Source organism: Symphodus melops (genome assembly GCF_947650265.1).
Source record: "Symphodus melops genome assembly, chromosome: 1".
In the NCBI taxonomy this organism is placed as follows: domain Eukaryota; kingdom Metazoa; phylum Chordata; class Actinopteri; order Labriformes; family Labridae; genus Symphodus; species Symphodus melops.
This window is the reverse complement of record NC_136691.1, coordinates 5235590-5255049: the sequence shown is the minus strand read 5'-3', so window position 1 is coordinate 5255049 and position 19460 is coordinate 5235590. Positions and strand designations below refer to the sequence as shown.

Sequence of the window (19460 nt, the reverse complement as noted above, 5' to 3'; positions counted from 1 at the left end):
TTTTTAGCTCTTGAGTTCAGGCTTTCTGTGTGCTCGTGCTTCGGCTCGTATCTTAAATTTACTGTTCGTTAAAATGATGTTGCTGCTATTTTTGTCCATGTCATATTATAAGAGAGATCTCTGACCTGCCTAAATAAAGGTTAAAAACATGAACCACCCTCGACGTCCTCCTCGGTGAACCAACGGTGTATTCATCCATGATGGGAATGTCTCCCAGTTCGACACTGTCTGGGAAAGGTGGGGAAGAGTTGCTCTTTTTATGGGATTGAAAACCACACGAAATATTGATGAGCATGCTCACCATCGTTCTATTTAAAGCAACGTCATAACACCGCCTTTTAATTGGTCTTAGAAAGTTCTTGTTTCCCTTTGGCCTTTCTTCTCTCTAGCAGCAGTGAGCCGGGCTTCGTTAGAGAGATGAGGTGTCAGCACCTGAGATCAGCCAGCAGATGACAGACCCCCCGCCCCACACACACACACACACACACACACACACACACACAGAGAGACACACACACACACACATACCGCCACCAACGTCACCCTTGACACTTCACTGCATCTTCACACCAAAGATGGCTCGAAGCTTTGTCACCAGGAGAGAGGTGTTTGTCACAGGCGGCTTCAAATCTTGCACCAGCTAGTAAATCCTCACAACCTTAAATTGTGTTTAAAGTCTTACTGCTCATTGGTCCATTTAAAAACTGTCTTTATTTGATGTGCACAGCTCATAAATACATCACAACCTGGCATCATAGGAGAGTATTTAAAGCTGGATCATAATGTTTGAGGTTTGATACCCAAAAAGAACACAACATCATTTGTAATATGAGCCTACGGGTCTGTGTCCACTAACGCTGGGTTGTTTTTTTATAAGATAAAACCTCGGCCTCACTGTGCTCATAAATGTCACTCTTGAATTCAATGAATCCATGGAAGACCGCTGTGCTCGTCAAAGTCACTCTTCCCTCGCTGGCCAATTAAAATCAAGAAGGGGCAGGCATGTTGGGGATTTTGTCAACAAAAATGGCGGAGAGAAAAACTTCTCTGACTCGTCTCTTTAAGAGAACGACTTTCAGGTGTAGAGCTGCTGCTAACGCCAGAACAGGATTATTTAACATTTCTTTCAAAAGAACCAAAATCAAGACCTACAGAGCATTTTCTAAAAAATAGACGAACACCACCGAGGGACAGATGGGTGCAGAGGGGACAACTTTTATGACCTACAGCAACAATAGGGGCAAGTGAGAAGCATTCTTAATTCCAGTCATGGGCGATGACAGATGTACAGGCCCTTATTATCCCAGACATCAGCATGACTGACTGATAACGAACTGGATCTCCAGATTGAAATGTTTGAGAAAAATGTTGTGACTCACGATCCACACATCATACAACATCTGTGTTTGTTTTAGCGCACAGCATATCCTTCGGAGGAAACACGATCTGCCTCATTTCAGCACCAAAGCAGACTCGTGCATCTCGTCAAAAAGAAGAGGAATGAGCTGCGTAACAAAGCGCTGACAGCTCCGTTGTGTTGCTACAACAACACGGGCAAGAAACACCATTTTCAAACATCATCACCATGACAAACTTCCCTCCTCTAACAACATCATGTGCTTAAAAAAAAACATTTTCAACACACAAACATGTTAGCCTGCCAGGGCTCCCTCCCCACCCAATGGGATGCAGCCGTGCAGGAACAAGTTTGTGATCCATAACTGGCACCATGAGCACTGTCAGTTTTGTTTGTTGGGACTCTGTCCAATCGTGCGAGCGCCACAGCTGAACCTGGAGCACTGCAGCTGTGGAATTTTTCCTGCATGCCCTCAAGCAAGCCATTTTGAGATTGTTTTTATGAAAGTAGTTGTGCACCAAGGGGTCCGGGCAGAATCTAATCCATCGCCGTTATTTGACGGGAAAGCTCATCTCATTAAGTGAAAAAGAGGCGATACAGATGGGCTTCAGTGAAGGATATCTGACGTGTCCATTTGATTTGCACTTTATCAGGCAGAGGGAGTGCCAAGGAACAAAAGGGGGCTGCAGCATTTTCTGGATGCAACCTTATTTTATGAATCTGTTTTTTTTTCATAGCCCCAATAACATTGCTCAATGATCAAATTATTTAAAGATAATATATCTTCAAATCTGGGCTAATTTCAAAATGTTGATGAAGCTGCACTCGGTTAATTACATTTGAGTAATATCTAATGATTATGTCCTTATCTATCATTACTGTACCTACAGCCAGCAGTAAAAAATATTTTTTTAACATTAGCGAAATTTAAATGACAAAAAGATACGTGGTTAAATTTGGCACCTGAAGTTGACAAGTCAAAACTTATGCGAGCCTTAAAAGTGAGGATTAAAGGTTCAAATAGTTGCGAGAACTGTTATCTAAACAACTGAAGAATTACTAAATAAATACATTTACATCCTATATAAAGTTGAGAAAAGTGGGTGAAATCTTGAGCAATAAATTAAGAGAAAAAGTGATAAATGTTTTAAATTGTCATTTAAACATAAAAGGAATCAGCTGTTCAACACTTGGCTTTAATCAATCTGATGACTGGATGAAATGGAGCCGACACCCCTCTGACCATGTATCTTTTTATTTTTGAAATCTACAGGTCAGAGACGATCCTTTCACAGGTGTGTGAAATACTTCCCTAGCATTAATAATATACTTTTAAAACCTCACAGCTGCCCACCAATTTCTCAACCTGCCAAGACTTTTTTTTCACATAATACAGCTACCTTAAAAACATTGAATTCAAGCACAGCTGTGGGCAACCCTTACCTTCGCTTCAGATGTGGATTCCAGGTAACAGAGACGGTTGCCGAGTCCCTCAGCAGCCAAGCAAAACTTGTGATGTTCCTTCTGGATGGTGGCCACACACTGGAGCACCACCTCGTCATCCTGCCAGAAGAGAGGGGAGCATTAACACCAATAAATGTTTGACAGTGATCCAGAATAAGCGGGACCGGACAAGAAGGAAAAAAAAAAAATCTTTTTTTTTGGCTCCGTTTTGTTGCCACTTCCGCCCAACTCACTTGGAAATAGAATGACAGCGAGAGTTTTAACAATGATGTCTGGTTTAATGTCTTGTTCAATATCGCTTCATGATTGGCCACCAGACGAGATACGCTGACATCAATCATGGAGACCTTCTTTTTTTTTTTAAATAGGAAACCAAAAAAAAATATTTTTATTTCAAATACTTTACCATAACATGTGTCGGAAATGACCTAATAATGGGTGTCACCGATTTTTATTACTATTTCTGTGGTATTAAAAAACGATGTTTATCAATACCATCAATATTGTGTGATTTATACTTTTCATATATATTTCTTTTCAAATGTATCTATCTTATCAAATATATGATTATGAAATCCTGTGATTTATATCTTATCAAAGTTTAAAATTCTGGTGATGTAAAAACCCTGATATGGACCCAATGTTATGTTGAAGCAAAATAAGTTACAGAGCAAGACAGATTTTTTTATCGACATTAAATGAATGAAAACACACAGAAATAGACAAGTTTAACAATCAACAATTTCTACTTTAGAAAAGAAAGCAACAAACTATATGAATCAATATTAGCATAAGAAAAGCAGCTTTGAGTAATATCAAGTTGAAACCTGTTACACACACGTTGGTATCTCTGTGGGAGAGAGGGAAAACCACGATTCAATCAGTGCAACCAATAAATGAACATCTGTATCTGTCAGGGTCGAGAGGGCCGCGCTCTAGTTGGCAACACACAAATACAAATATTGATTTATTTGTGCACTGCATGTGTATGCGTGTGAGTATGAGTGTGTTCATGCCTCGTGCCAGCTCACGTCCCACACTAATCTGAGCTGATGGTTGCCATGGTTCTGGCTCCCACCTCCTTCACAGCAGCATTAATTCAATAGATTTAGACCCAGGCTGCACAGCACCCACAGACTCGAGAGGCGAGATAACAGACCCTGACACAGTTTCATCCAAATGGCAACCTGGACCCTAAACTGCAAAATTCAACGTGAAGGCAAAGTTAACCCCCCCCCCCCTGTGTGATCAGACTCTTGTGTGAGAAAAAATAACTGAAAGTAAAATCTTTGAAAATCTTTTCGATTTTTTTTTTTTAAGCTGCATTATTAACATCACGGTCTTCTGTCACAGCTGGACAGATGGACATAAAAACAGGTTCTCTGGAAGCATCTTCTGATAATGAGGACAGATTTTTATGCTTCTTCAGACTCCGAAAAAAAAGTTCAGACTCTCCCTCTGAGCCCGAGGGTCAATCTACTTGGTTTCACATTTGTTAGGTTTTCAAATATACATTGGCATCAAACCACAAATCATTGTCTCTGTCTTCCCTGCCTACTGGTAAAGTAAATATGAAGGATGTGTTAAGAATCATAGAAGGTAACAACCTGACTGTCTTCTCACCTCACAATGATACGCTTCATGTGCATTTATTCTTTGTGAAATCTTACACTCAAAGTTACAAGTTGAATGCTGGGACGAAGCAGCGTTGTTTAATGCTTTATATTTAAAGGAGTGGAACATTATACGTTATAGCTCACTTTATTCATGCAGCAGCTAAAGTCATTAGAACTGAAGCTAATTAAAGCAGATCCAAAAACAAGAAGTCAAGTCTCCGGCATTTACGAACGGCCTTATTAAAGACATTCTTGTGGTAGTTTGTGTTTCAGGGTAATAAAAATCGATCAGACGCTTCTTAATGTATAATACATTAGAGTTAAATGTCACAGTGAAGTGAACGAGGGGACAACGCTGTCACAGCACTCTGCACTAACAGCGACGTAAATACCCAATGGGCCGACTTCAGGCTTGAGGGAGGTGATTACTGATAGGAGAAAACATTAGTGCTGGGTCTGAAACTCCACTGCAGCTTCAGTGGTAGTTGTGTGATGGAAGAAAAACAGCTTGTTGTTTCGGGCTACAGATAGGGGGGGAACTCAATATGACCACAGGATGACCGAAGACTTGTCACCTCTTTAAAATCGAGTAAATACAGCTCTTTCTTTTCAGCTGTTTGGGATTCTGGTGGCCATATAAACTAGCAGGGTCTGGCACTATCACTGGAATACTAAACCTTCATGCGTACATGCAGTATGCATGGTTTTTTTTAAGGCTTATGTAACTGCTATTTTTAGTGCGAATTGTTCTATAAATGTGACCAATTTCATGTAGTCTTCAATTCAATTCAAAAAACTTTATTTGTCCCCAGGGGTCTTTCATTTATCTGTGAGGAATATCCTGCAAAACAGAAATTAGGCCCAACTAAAAAAAAAAACTCACTACAGTAAAGGATGGCACTGATAAATATTCATGCATGCTGAACAGCCCATCTCAAAGGCTTCTGAGGAACAAAAGAAAATGTTTTTTTAGTTTTTTTTTTAACTCGCTTTGATTGTGAGTTTCAGAACCAGAAGTAGTCTGAGTTGCTCTGGGATCAAAACTACGTCGACTGGATGCCATCCAGTCATCTGAGTAGTGTGAAGCAATGGGAGGAAGAGCAGGGAGAGGGAGGATACTGCCAAAATTGTTCTACATAAAATACAAACCCATGAAACACTACATTCATGGGACGGTTTGATATAAAAAAATTTAAAAAATGGATACCGATTGAGCATTTTCTAATAAAAGATCCAAAAAGCAATGAAGAAGCAACTAATCCCCAAACTAGGAAGCTTTGTTGAGACACTGTATGTCTCTCTCTGCTCCTCTGACTTGATCCTCAGCCAGAGAATCTGGTGAATCTGAGGCAAAGTGATCCTCGCAGCAGCAGTGTGACCATCTGCTAGACAGCTAAAGAGCAGCATCAGTACTATGTATAGGGCCCCAGCCTGCAGCGGGAGGAGGCAGGCGCGGGGTTAGGTGGCTGTTTCACCCAGCTTCCAAGTGTAGAGCGGGAACTTGACCCTACCATCTCCCAAACTGACCCCACTCGTCCATACCACCCCTTGAGATCCCTCCGGATCCTGCAGGTCCGACAAGTCACGGATATAGAAAACAAAAGAGAGACGTTTGTCACTCTCGTTTGACACGCTTCTGGCGCTGCTGGATGTGTCTCTGTGCTTCAACACGCCCTCCACATTTCCCCACTCTTCACTTGCTTTCATTCGTTCACCAAGCAGCCAGCTTATGTGCGCCTTAACAGACAGCGACAGGTGTGTTTTTTTGTGCGCGTGTGCGAGTGCGCGCGGCCCAATGCATCCACCAACCGAAACCCGAGAACTACAGATGCCCCGGCGTGCCAAATAAACTCCCACAAGTCACCCAGCGCTGCCACCAATGTGAACTTGAGAAAAGGTGAATCTGCTCAATCCCTCAGCGCTGCTATTTTGACATGCATGCTTTGCACATGCTCAGTGGAGCTCAACAGGAAGACTTGAGGAAGGAAAAAACTCAGACGGGTCAAAAAAGTGAAGAGAATAAAGGACGTTCCGGCACGTTTTTGTCTCCTTGTTCACACTGTCTCAGTGTGGAGGCCGCTGCTCAAGCGTCGTGTTTCTCATAAATGTCACAGTGGGTGCTAAGTACAGGCTGAGCTACGTGTTTTAGTGAAGCTTAGCTAACAACATGGAGAGCAAAGTAGACGCAGGGTAGATGTGTGAGAACTACAACCTGATATGTCAGATAGAGCTGAAGTTCAGATTTAAACATTAGTTTCTTTTACATTACGTTTTTTTATTTATTCAAAAATGACCAAAGGCCTATCATATATTTAATATTAATATATATTCTAGTTGTGTTCGAACAAGGCTATGAGCCTCAAAATGGGACCATGACCTCTTAAAGTTCCCGTCATCACTGACTCTAGCTAACATTTGTTTATATGATATTATTTCCAACATGAGTTCCATCCATTTTATAACTTTTCATTAATCTGAGGACCAGCTGTCACCAATACAAAGTACTGTTTGGATATGTTGGGCAGTTCTGTCTGTCTATGACTGGAAGGTATAGACTTGGGGATATATGTTCTGTTAAGCCCAACACTCCTTTGTGTAGTCTTCATTTCTTAAAATGGGTAAACAATGTTGTTTTCAACTGCTGTATACAGAATATCTTTATGAAGCATGTGTCCAACAAGTGAAATTAACTTTCCTTTTTTGGGGGGGATCTGCTAGCACAGATTATGCCAACCTGACTTTTAACAATTAAGTTATAACTCACAAGGTTCTAACTTGGTGATAAATATCTAAAAACCTTGTCCATCCGTATAATGGGAGAGACTGTGACAGTTGGAAAAATGATCAAAAGCAGCAGAGGACCTGATAAAGTGCAGTGACAGATAAAAACAGAACTTGAAGCAAAAATAGACACCAATGTAAACAAGAATCAGAGAGAGAGAAAAAGAGAAGTGAACTTGGATAGGAATTGGATTTTCAGCTATTTGACATTTAAGCTGTAAAGTAAAATTAGTCGATCCTGTCAGCTACACTGGTTGCACCTGCAGCACCTGCAGCTACATTTACCTCAAACACAAACAGCATCGACACAGACCTCACACTTCAACCAGTCCCTCAACTGTTTGTTAAATAGCTATCAAATGACAAATGTATAATCAGCATTCATAAACATGGACTCAGTGCAAAAAAGGCCATCAACATGACCTGTTGACGGCCTTCAGGGCAGTCTGCATGAATGTTAATGCAGTTTTTCAGGTGATTTAAAAAGCCAATAGCAAGACGTTTGGTGCTCAGAACAAGTACAGCCATTTTGTACTTTTAACCACATGTGCCACCGTACCATTAAAAACCATAGCAACCAAACCACCCAGTTAGGTTCAGGAGTTAATAAGTTAAATTTGGTCAAAGTATTTAACCTCGCCACAAGAGAGGACAATCCAAGATCTCGTGGGAGAAAGTTCTATGTTTGATTTTAACTTTCCAGCCACCTAAAAGCCCAGACAATATTCAGAGTCATAGTCAACGTTCTTCACTTCAAACACTTCAACACAACATCGTACTGTAGCTGCCTCTCTGGCTAAATTCAAGCAGTACATGGTTCAGGAAAGGGAAACATCATGGGGTGGGTTAAAATAACTACTACATGTTGACCTTTGGTTTCATAGAATCAAACTTTTTGTCTCCTGTGTGACAGTCCTGTGTTGTATCGCCAATTCATCATCGCCCTAAAATATCACCACAAACTAAGTAGGTAACAGCTGTTGCTTGGAGCATCTAATATCCCAGGTATGAATTTACATTAGAGTTAGTAAAAATCCCTTTTCGTTTCATCGAGAACACATGTTCAGTGACTATGAGTTACCCAAAGTGTTTAGATACAAAGGCTGGCTTGGATGTGCTCCCTCAGCAGACCTACCTGCCTCTTTTTACTACGTAACTGTCACAGAAATATCACACCATCTTGAAAATGGAAAACTATGCCCATGTACACCCATCTCTGCACCTATGGGTTACTGTCTGAAGCTGAAACTTGCCTCTGGGAGTAAAAGGGAAACTTGCAGCATTTCCATTTCAGAGCGTTGCCTTTGATAACAGTCCGCCAAGAAACTTGAGAGGTGAAAATGGAGTCAGAATTGAAAAAGGACATCTCGGAGCGGGTTGTTATTATGGGTCCCATGGGATCACATTATGAGATTACAATCAGCCTATTTTACTCTCCACACAGACTGTTTCCCCGTGTACAGCCAATGCTAGTGAATGATACAACACAAAGCTACAAACACTACTGAAACCATAATCCAGTCCCAAGCCTACAGAGGCTTGGCAAAAAAAATGCATAATATGTAAATATAGGTGTTAATACATAAATGTTTAGATTACAATGTGTGACTTCTTCGTGAACGACCTGCAAAGCGTCCAAATCGGTTGACTTGAACATTTAATATAGTTCTCCTTACATTGGACATGGTGTCAATGTTCTTGCAATCTTCAAAACGTTTATTCCATGTTTCAGGGGGAAGAGGACAGGAAAGACCATTAATATGTAGAGTAGTGGAATAAAACTCAACATTGAAATTCAAAATAACCCACACAGGATGAGATTAGCTGGGGAAGAGAGAAAAAGCCAGGAATTTCGCACCACTTTAATCCATTGGATTTGAGAATAAATGATCTTCATGCAGAAATGTTAACTGTACTATTACAATAACTTCACAAATAAACACTGGTAAATCACTGGAAATCAGACATTAAATTGGACTCATTCATGTCGTCTTTGGAGGAATAAAGGAGCGAGTTTATTCAGACAGAACAAGGGATTACAGTTAATCTGTTCCCTTCAAACTTTAAACTTCTACAAAAGAGTCACAACGCTCCAATGACCGTAAATGGGCTACAAATCAAGGATTAGACAGAAGTAGCAGACCCACTCTGCCAGTGTTTCAAGTCATTTCACTCAAAAGCCAGACAGCTTACAGTCAGTGCTGATCCAAATGAATGAGGTTCAATTCTGTGTCTCTATACAGAGCAGAGACACAAACAAAAGAAAGCTTCACTGTATGCCGCAGGGTGCTGACTCAGCAAATGTCAGGATTCAGAACTAATCCGAGTAGAATCCAAATTTAGTATTATTTTCATACAATTTGTCAAAACACAGGTAAGGGGCAGATAATGTTATGGATTTGAGACATTAAGGAACAGTCATAGAGAGACTGGAGGATGCATCAGCCTGAGCAGAGATGGATACAGCCATAAATTAGTCAATCCAGTTACATTTTAAGAGTTTTTTATCTAACTGTTTTAGACAGCTACTGTCATTCTGGTCATGATAAATGTGCTTATTGCTTCGTTTTGTTTGCCTGTTCAAGGTGAGACTTCCTAGTGATTGGATCAATGTTTGAACTACAGGGTCAGTAAATGAATAAACTCACACTTACCTATCTCAAAATATTATTTTAGCCTTACTTTGAAACTAATTATCACTGCCATTTTCTTTTTCATCTTCAAAGCAATATAATACTTTTGTCTTTTGCAATGTTTTCATCCATGACTGCCTTGATTTAAAAAACAAATCACAAAGGTAGACAGTTATCTTTACTTAAAATGGGCATTAAATGTCTCACTTTATCTGAAACTTAAAAACAGTCAGTAGCGTCTCCTAAAAAATAAAATATATACTTACGCAAAAGTAATGGGAACGCAGAGTTGGCCAGTTTTCTGTTTGATGGGCAGGCACCACACGCCAGTACTTAGCTTGAGCTAGCACACGGCAGCTTGCACTGTAGCTGCATAAGCCCAGGAGACGCGGCCCATTTTCAATATTGTGTTTACAAGCTGAACAAACAATGCTACAAACTCTAACTCTTCAGTTAATAAGGGTTACAGAGATTTGTCATTTAAAGCTCCTATGAGGTACTTTCAGTTTGTATCTATTTTGGCGCCCCCTGTGGGCAAAGTGGTGCCAGTTATCTCTTTTCTGACTTTTGCTGTACATGTATCAGACTTTCTGATATAAAATGATTAAGCTTTCTTTGACGCCTGTATACACTGTTTTCAGGCAATATAAAAATATTAAACCCTATTCTTGATGGTCCAGATTGCATTTGTATGAAGCATCAGTATTCAATTCAATTTGTTTTAGATAATTAAAAGCTCCTCACTGGTGCTTTAAGATTCATTTAACATTCATGCTATCAGTGCCACACAATGTGAAGACATATAGGCCAGCAGAAGGTGTTTAGTCTGAGTCAAAAATGAATAATGCAATTCACATCTAATGGCTAAGTTTTAAAAAATGAAATAAAATTCCACAGTCAAGCAAGTTTTTATCCTACAGTAGACTGCCATGGATCACAGACTCTAAGATTTATATTGTGTTCCTGTAACAAATTGGATTTTCTTGGCTTAGTTTGTATGCATATTGCTTTGAAGAGCTTAAAATAGTCGAGGCACCCATGTGTGCAAGGCTGACACATCCACCTCAGCAGAAGGACCGAAAAAAAGAGAAGCCTCCGGTCAGGGACGAAGCTGGAGCCTCTCTAAAGTCCATCATCCTGTCCGATGAGACGGAGCGGACACAGATGAGTGGTTGTGTGTGTGTGTGTGTGTGTGGGTGTGTTTGTGGGTGGGTGGGTCTGTGAGGTGAACAGACAGGAAAAAAGTGGAAAGATCAGGTAAAGCGTAGACATGCACCTGAAGCAAACTTAAGCAGCATTTACACAAAATCCCAGCTCCTGACCCGGGCCGACTTTCGTTTCCCCCTGCACCCTGTCTGTTCTGCGTGGGTCAAATCTTAAGCAGACGTTGGAGCATTTTAACTCTAATGCCTCAAAAGCTTTGAAGATGGCAGAGTGACAAGGCAAGCATTTTTCTTCAGAATAGATCTCACATTTTCTTTCCTTAGACAGACTGAATCGCAGCTGGTCAATAAAGGACGAGACATGAGATAAATCCAATGAGCATTAAAGTGTTTTTGCAATACGTCAGTAGCGTGTGACAAGGTAAACCTCCCTCCCCACAAGGACTGTAAAATGTGTTCAGATCCATCAAGCTACAAGATGTCATCTCTAGACTGCAGCTGCAATGCATGGATGAACAAAGTAAAGGAGTGTTTCTTTGGTGGGCTGACTGAAAAACTAAAGATGAGTGAAACATTTGCAAAAAGACAACAAACATCACTTTTTTCCTTTTCTTAAACATTTTATTCATAGCTGTCAGAAACTAAGTTAAATGGTTCCAGTTATTCAAACTATGGATTATTTCTTGGCAGTGATCGTTAATAAAATGGTTTGGAGGTGATTGATTGTTTGATCCTTTCCTAATAGCTAGCACCTAGCAAAGCTCCTGAGGATTAAACAGCGAGGTTTTGCTGTAATGGAGCTTTCATTCAAAGAAAATTTAAAGCCCCTGAAAAGTCGTGGCTCCAATCTTTAATCAGGTATAAATTTGATATTCCCATTAAAAAACAAACAACAAAGGGATTAATCAGAGTAAGGTAACAAGCCAGATATTTTCCACAAGAGTTGTTGTCGACCAAAAACAGAGCTAACGGGTAAAAACGTCAGTTTGTGAAGTAATCCTTTTTCATCAGAAACCTGTGGGATTGGATTCAACATATTTACAAAGACAAACAACCCAATTGCCAGCTACCATCAGATGTTCATTCTGAATGTTCTTAAACTTTGATTGATATATTATTATCATTGGACATGACACAATAATATTCCCATTTAGCCCCTCCCACTGTAAACAAATATCTACATTGCAAGTTTTTCATGGGTACAACCCACATACTCAGCTCTGCTGCTTGTCCAACAAATTCATATTCTTAATAAACCGGCTTTCCAGTGGTATAAGGCTTATTGCCAAGAAGCCTCATTAAAATAAAGAAATGGCCAAACACAAATGTCCTTGTTTTTGTTGTGCAATGTTTATATTTAAAATAAAAATGTAATACACAACAAATGTGTCTCTATAAAAAGCCCTGACTGTTCAAACTTAGCCATAAAATGTGTTATTGTGTGATCCCATGATACACATAACATAACTAAAAATGGTAACAGGTCTGAGAAAAAACACGAGAGGTGAACCATGTTTGATTTGATGAAGGTGAACGGTCTGACCCAAGGGGCGTTCACAACAGCAAGAGGCTCCCTGTCTGCACCTTTTCCAGCCCTCAGTTGATTAATGAAGGTAATTATTTAGAATGAGAGTTCAATTGCTCTGCTGAAAATGCTGCTTGTGGGTGTCTACTGTTAACTCTCCATGGACAACCACAGGCAACGTACTTTACAGTTATTCCTGCTGAAACTAAAAACTTACTTGGATTATTTTGTATTCTTTGATAGTAGCCACCATAGACTGTAAATATAAATGGACACAGCCTGAATGAAGTCCCCCCTCTGTTACTGCAGGGGGCTCTGGAAGGAATGGTGGTCGCCATAATGGAAATACTGTCTCAAGCTAGCTAGCTAGCTAGCTGGAGATGAGGCAGGTGTTAAACCTCCTAAAAAAACATTTAAACCCCGGCAGCATCTAAACCAAGTCAGCTATTGGCTTTGTTGTGAATAATGCTTATCCTTTATAAAATCCAAACAAGGTGAGTTATAAAAAAACAGTATGTGATAATAGAGACGTGAGCTAATCAGACCAATTTTGTTTCCGAATGAGGCTGTAAACATCTAAGTTTGTGCTGTAAAAACAGGCTTTTTCAATATGACTTCCTTTGCTTCTGCAGTCAGCCTCAAGTGGACACTAAAAGAACTGCAGGATGTCCGCTTCTTTCAACCAGAGTCCCCCCCCACCCCACCCCGAAAGCTAAAACTACAAAAAGCCTCCTCTCCAATGTAATCATTAATGGGTGTTTTATTGGCTTTACAACACCAGTTCAAGGTTAAAGACAAAGGTTAGACAAACTTCTATAACACCGAGTAAAAGGAGATTTATTAATATCTCAGCTTTAATAAACACATTTGCTAACCTTGCCATTTACAATGTCATCAACATCAATTCTTTATTTACTCAAAAGGTCTTAAACTTATTCCTACTGACATCAAAATGCAAGATCTCATCCCACATGAAATATTTACTCAAATAATGTCTGACATGTCAGCTTGAGTGATAGATAACTACATTGTTTAACTAAACAAGGACACCCCAGTCACAACCCCTAACATCTCATCTAAGAATTGAAAGCTAGAGGGAGGACTTGTGACGTAAGGTCCTGCCACCTTTAAATCATGGCTGTGAAGATGACGGAGGATGGCAGCAGGCACGCTGTCCTTCAGCGCTGATGATTGGAGAGGGCTGCCAAAGAATGCACGGATGCTTTGCCATCACTGCCTGCACGATCGATACAGAGGAAATCCTTCCTGTTCAATTTAAAATCAGTCAGTGAGGTTCATCAGAGGCCGCAGGACATCTCTGCCTCTCTCTATCTTTACCTTCCCCAGTTCACTTGTAAAGCAGGCAAGCTTAGGCATCAACTTGTGCAATATAGTGAATGCTGCATATTTCACTGGAATAATGACTCATCAACTCTGGGTTGATACAGATTCATTTTTACAATAAATAATATGTCAATGGGCTCCTTAGTCCTCACAGTTTAAAGAGTTTTGTGCATGTAAATTTGGCAAAGTATCCGCACTGAATCATTGCCAATCAGAAGAAGCCTCACACACGTTTATTCTCAAAACTTCCAGAAGCATCCTCCCCTCAGATAAATTATTTAAATCTATTTGTTTTTATGTTTTTGGTGAAATACAATGCTGAAAACACCTTTAGCTTGTCTTGTCAGGAGCTGTTTTTTAAGGTCACATTTTAACCTAAAAAGTCAACATTGAAAATAATTCATTTCTGATAATACAATCTGCAGAAGAAGAAATGTGTGATATAACAAAAAGTGTTGAGAATTTCCATAATTATTTTTCCTGTAATAGCATCTTGTGGGAAGTCAAATGACAAAGTTCAGGAAAAACAAAGCACTGTTCACTCATCCCTTTAATTGGCAGGAGACGGTGTTGCTTGCTTGTTGCATAATATTATCATAATTCATAGGAGACAGGATTGATCACAATGAAGATTTGTCATTTCAGAGAAAATACTATCTCAAAGACATTTAAATGACACCTTTTTTTAAATATCTGTAAATCTGTGCAACGCTTTCTGTCTGTCTGACTCCCCTCTTCATTTTCTCTGACACCTGACTCCACTTTCTCTCAGACCTCGACAACTCTTCAACCAATGAAAATCAGAGACACCTAACCAGTCCTTTCATTAGCACAACCTTTATCACAACACAAATTCATATCTGAATTCCTCCAGTCAAATTTAAGATTTAAAAAATAAAACATTTCAACGATAGTTTTCAGTCATTCAACAACAAACAACCACAGTTCAATAACCTCCAACATATGACAGCAGTCATTTATTGCCATCTATGTCTATTAATGAATTACTAGACACAATGAATGTGATTAGCAATGACGCTATCTGTTAATCTGCAAGTAGTAAAACCTTAGAGACATCGTTCAGCCAACATGAATTTAAAAAACAATCATCTGAAATAAATATTCAGATAAGTCCTTGCACAGCATGCTCCAAATCGTCCGAGTCTTGTACCTTGTTAGTTAACAATAATCAAATATGGAGGTGAACTCTCACTGTGCTACTTTCAAAGCTAAGTGACACTGTCCATTAAGCTGATATATTAAGCTTTACTTAATGCTGTAAACTAATAAGCGGTATCAAGCGTTTGGTTTCTAAATGCGACTTTATCCCTATAAAAATGGTGTTAAAGTGTTACTGGTTTAGTTCTGCCTTGACTCGAGCTCTGGTCCGGGTGTGGTTTAGTGCCATGGGAGCAAAGCTGTATGTGCTGTGGAAGCATCATCTTTAAAAAGGCTAAATTTAAACCCCCAGAGTCGACTCCATGGTATGCAGAAGGGATCCAGAACAACATAAACTCCAAATAAGCCCTGAGGAGCAAGTGACTGGTGCACTGCAAACCTTGTTTACCTGTATCTCACCTTCAGAACTATGTTTAAATTGTGCATATATTTTTTGTCAGCTTTAAATATTTTAATATCAAACTTTTCTAAATAAATATTTAAAAAAAAAAACCCTAGCTGGTTCTTTGTGAATGTCCACTTAGTTTTTTAGAGCGTCAAACTTCCACTCATGGAAGTTTGACGGAGATATTAACAAAAAAAATTCAGAGCATTTTAAGACACATTGGATCCTTCTGTATCTGTAACACGTAGAGACAAACTATAGCGGTGTCTGAAAGTGGAACAGTTTCTTAAATGTAGCGAGCAAACTTACAAGCAAGCTAACATTAGCTTAACCGTGAATCTCAAATGTTGTAGCAACCACCTGACATCCAAAATACAAAAACATGATGATTTATGGAGATAAATAAACGTTAGAAAAAGTTATATAGATATAGCTTTGATCTCTAGTTAGCTTGGTTTCTGTGTTGGGGTAGCCTCGCTTACGACATTTCTCTTTGAGGTTTGGGGCTTTACAAACCTAGCATGCATAAAATGCCTGCTGAGCCATAATTTCAGAACGTCATCTATTGTCTGACAACTGAACCCCTTAGAATAAAGACTAACTTTTGAGTCTTCAAATGTAGCTGGTGGTTAGTGATAAATGACTTCTGTCAAAGACCTGTAGCTGGATTGGAGTATTTTCGTCCTTTTAGTACAGTTAATTCGATTTCCCATTACTTAATGGTGAAGGATTTCACGAGCCCAGGATTTTTCCTATCTCTTTTCAAACGAGTCTAATGTGTAATATATAGACATTTTTTATTTTATAGATATTACTGTTGTTGTTTTTTTCCCATTTGTTTATTCATTGCTATTTCTATGTATCTATTTTTAATCATTCGAATGAAGAGAAAGAGAAACTTCCTTTAGCTTGGTTTGCAGCCGGACTAGCTTGCAAAAAAAATAGGAAGCAAGAAGTAAGTGTGAGATGACAGGCTGAGAGTGGATTTTTTTGTTTCACTTGCAAGCACTTGTCATTTTACAGATATCAAAGCTAAACCTAAGATAAAGTTGATGGGATCCAATTTCAAGAGATGTCCACTATGTTTCGCTTCTACAGCTCGTTTCTTAAGAAATTCCCCTGAAGTCACTAATGTCACCATATAATGTTTTTTGTTATCTGGTGTAATTTTGAAGATTAAACCTTTTACATCTACGCTCTCAGGACAAATGGAATACAATGAAGATCTATAAAGTTACAGAATAGATGTGTGTATTTAATATGCAGTAGAGCTATAACACTATCCTCTTCTTGGTTACTTATTATTGCCATCATCATCGCTGCCAGCTTTCCCAACATTACACATCAACAGCAAGGTGAGACTGTCTCTAGGCTGAAATTGAATCACAATGTCTGGACCTCTGTCACCACCTGACAGAAGCATCCAATGACAGGATCCTCTATACTTCAAATATTTCATACTTTTATGTACAGTACCTCTCATTTTAAAATTAGAGCATCCATTATAACATTAAAATTCTACATTTTGTAGTCTGTAAATATTTACCTTTGGAGACAAAGCCACAAATGCAGTTGTTGATTAAATTAACGACATCCCCATCCATCAAAGGCACACCTGACATATAGGCTTATACCATAATGTTCAACAGATGGTAATGAAGTGTTTTTCAATTAGCGCTTTTATTTTTAGGGCTTCTGTTGAGCATGTTTCACTCACCACAGAGGTTTGATAACAGGGCTTGGTGAACCTCAGGGGAAGCCCCCCTCTCAAATCGCTGTTGTCATCAAATAACCAGGATGCCATTGTGACAGTAGAATTTGAGAGGCATGGGTCAGCATATCACTGGCATCACAAATAGTAGGAGCTGTTAAGTACAGGGTCCTGGCATGCCACTAACAACCAGCCAAGCTTTCAGGGGATTACATATAGATTAACAATGTGGTGTATATCAACGTCTCAAAACCATAAGAGAGCCCATGACTGTTAAAGACATTTTATCTAAATGGAAATAAATGGCAACTCAAACCAAAAACATGTAACTAAACGTTAGACTCAAGAATCATACCGACATGTTTGCAAGTCTCAGCTCCATGCTGCGGACACTTTTGAAGTAGTTTAACCTGAAGCCTGTGAAAACATTGGTGTATTATTCTACCCAGATTTAGGAGTTTTCAAAGTCCAAGCAAACAACCCTGATGATGCCATCAGAGTTATCTCCACTTCAGATTCAATTTGTTTACAAACATAACGAGCTGTGTAAAGTCCCTGTGAAAGATGGTATACTGGAAGAGGCTATCAAGTTGCATCATGGGAAATGTAGGATCAAGGTTTTAGGGGTGTGGTTGAACTAAAGTTGGGATATCTTGGTCTCTGCTGCTCCTCCCTGTAAGCAACCTGGGAACTTCATTAAGCTGGTATTATGTATTTGTGTTGCACTATGCTCAGCATTGTGCAGGCAGCCATTGATTTCCCCAATAGCCTATTTGAGTTTATTTGAATATCTATAAACACACACGCATTAAAACATGCGTCGTTCCTATAGAAAATAAAAATTAAAAGATAATCTGTTCACAAATTTCTGACTTTATCATGGTATGATCCTTTTAACATGTACACTATTGGGCAGATGCTGATGTTAACTGTGTTGGATAAACACACCTAAACCAAGTTCCAATACAAAGGATTACATTTTGGAACCAACCCAAATGGAAACCTAATCATGAATTAAAAGTAAAACATAAACGGCAATATGGTTTGCAGAATCTTTCTTTGCTGTAAACTTTGAATTGTAGTAGTTAAATTGGAATAAAAGATAAAGATGTTGTATATTTGACCTCTCAGACCACTCTGTCGCCTGTCCATGATAAGATGGCTTTCAATCAGACAGACATTCTTTCTGAGCACATTGCTGGTGTCACAACAGGCTCTTGTTGCCCCCTTGACCCCCTTGTAACAGGTCTGGGTCACAAAGCTTGACGAGGAGAGAAGAATACGTGCGCGGTCGAGATATATCCACCACACCAACATACAAGCTGTCATATCAATTACAAGCATAACTGCTGTGCACAACCACAGACAGCAATCTGCGTCAAACCACTAAAATAGTCATCGCAGAGGGTTGGCTGGCGTGGGAGCACAACTTATTGAAACTCCTTTCCCCAAGGAGGAGAGAGGTGCCACCGAGGAAAAAGTCCAAACGTGGCAATGCTTTATTATTTAAAAGAGGCGTGGGAACATTTTTTTGCACAAGGCGTTTCCGTGAAAACAGATCGGAAAGCGATGAAGGATGGAAAATGAAAAAGGGGGCATGTGTTATGAAAAGGGAAGCGTGTGTTGGAGGCATTATTTTGTTTGCCCTTGCACCAGCAGACTGGAGTCTCATTGAGATTCCCCACATCAAGAGTCCTGTCGACAGGTGCGCCGTGCAACCTGCGGCAACTTCACACAAGAAAATCATGCACAACAAGCAAAACCAAAAATAACTCGTTTCTCCCACGCAAAACTTGCACAATGATCCAACTTGGATCGCTAATTGACGCGTCGTATCCCGTCTCTGAAAGCGTTAATTGGCGACGGGAAACTGAAGCCAGCAACGATGAATTTTTCTTTACTTACAGTTCTCAAGAACTGGATCTCATCTTCCCCTTCTCCGCCCTCAGCCATGGCTGTGAAGGAGCCTACTCAGACTCTGGAAGCCACCACTGACTGCCGGCAGAAACGCGATGCTGTGCTTCTCAAGCCGATATTAGCATAGAGCTCATCCACAGCCATATAGGGCAGCCCGGCCGAGCCCCCCCCCCCTCCTCTCTCCCTCTCCTCTCTTCTCCCACCTACCTACCCCCCTCATGCACCCTTCCTTCCCACTCCTCCTCCTCGTCCTCCCCCTCCCCTCCCGTCGCCTCCAGCAGCAGTGCGGAGCCGGGGCGTCAGAGGACCAGTCCCAGGTGATAATGATGATGATGATGATGATGATGCTCACGATCGAGCTCAGATACTTTGAATTGGTTGAGTC

General features: G+C 40.0%; 1 protein-coding gene across 3 annotated transcripts in view; it reads right to left on the bottom strand.

The window, feature by feature from the left end:
- The window catches only part of ryr3 (ryanodine receptor 3), a 115614-nt gene extending 96360 nt beyond the window's left edge, over window positions 1–19254 (bottom strand). For all 3 annotated transcript variants that reach the window (XM_079361153.1, XM_079361154.1, XM_079361155.1), the window contains exons 1-2: window positions 19064–19254; window positions 2801–2920 (exon numbers count right to left, since the gene is read on the bottom strand). In XM_079361153.1, coding sequence (XP_079217279.1) covers window positions 2801–2920; window positions 19064–19111 — 168 coding nt within the window. In that variant the 5' untranslated portion in view covers window positions 19112–19254. The remainder of the gene's footprint in view (window positions 1–2800; window positions 2921–19063) is intronic.
- Window positions 19255–19460: the final 206 nt, after the last annotated feature.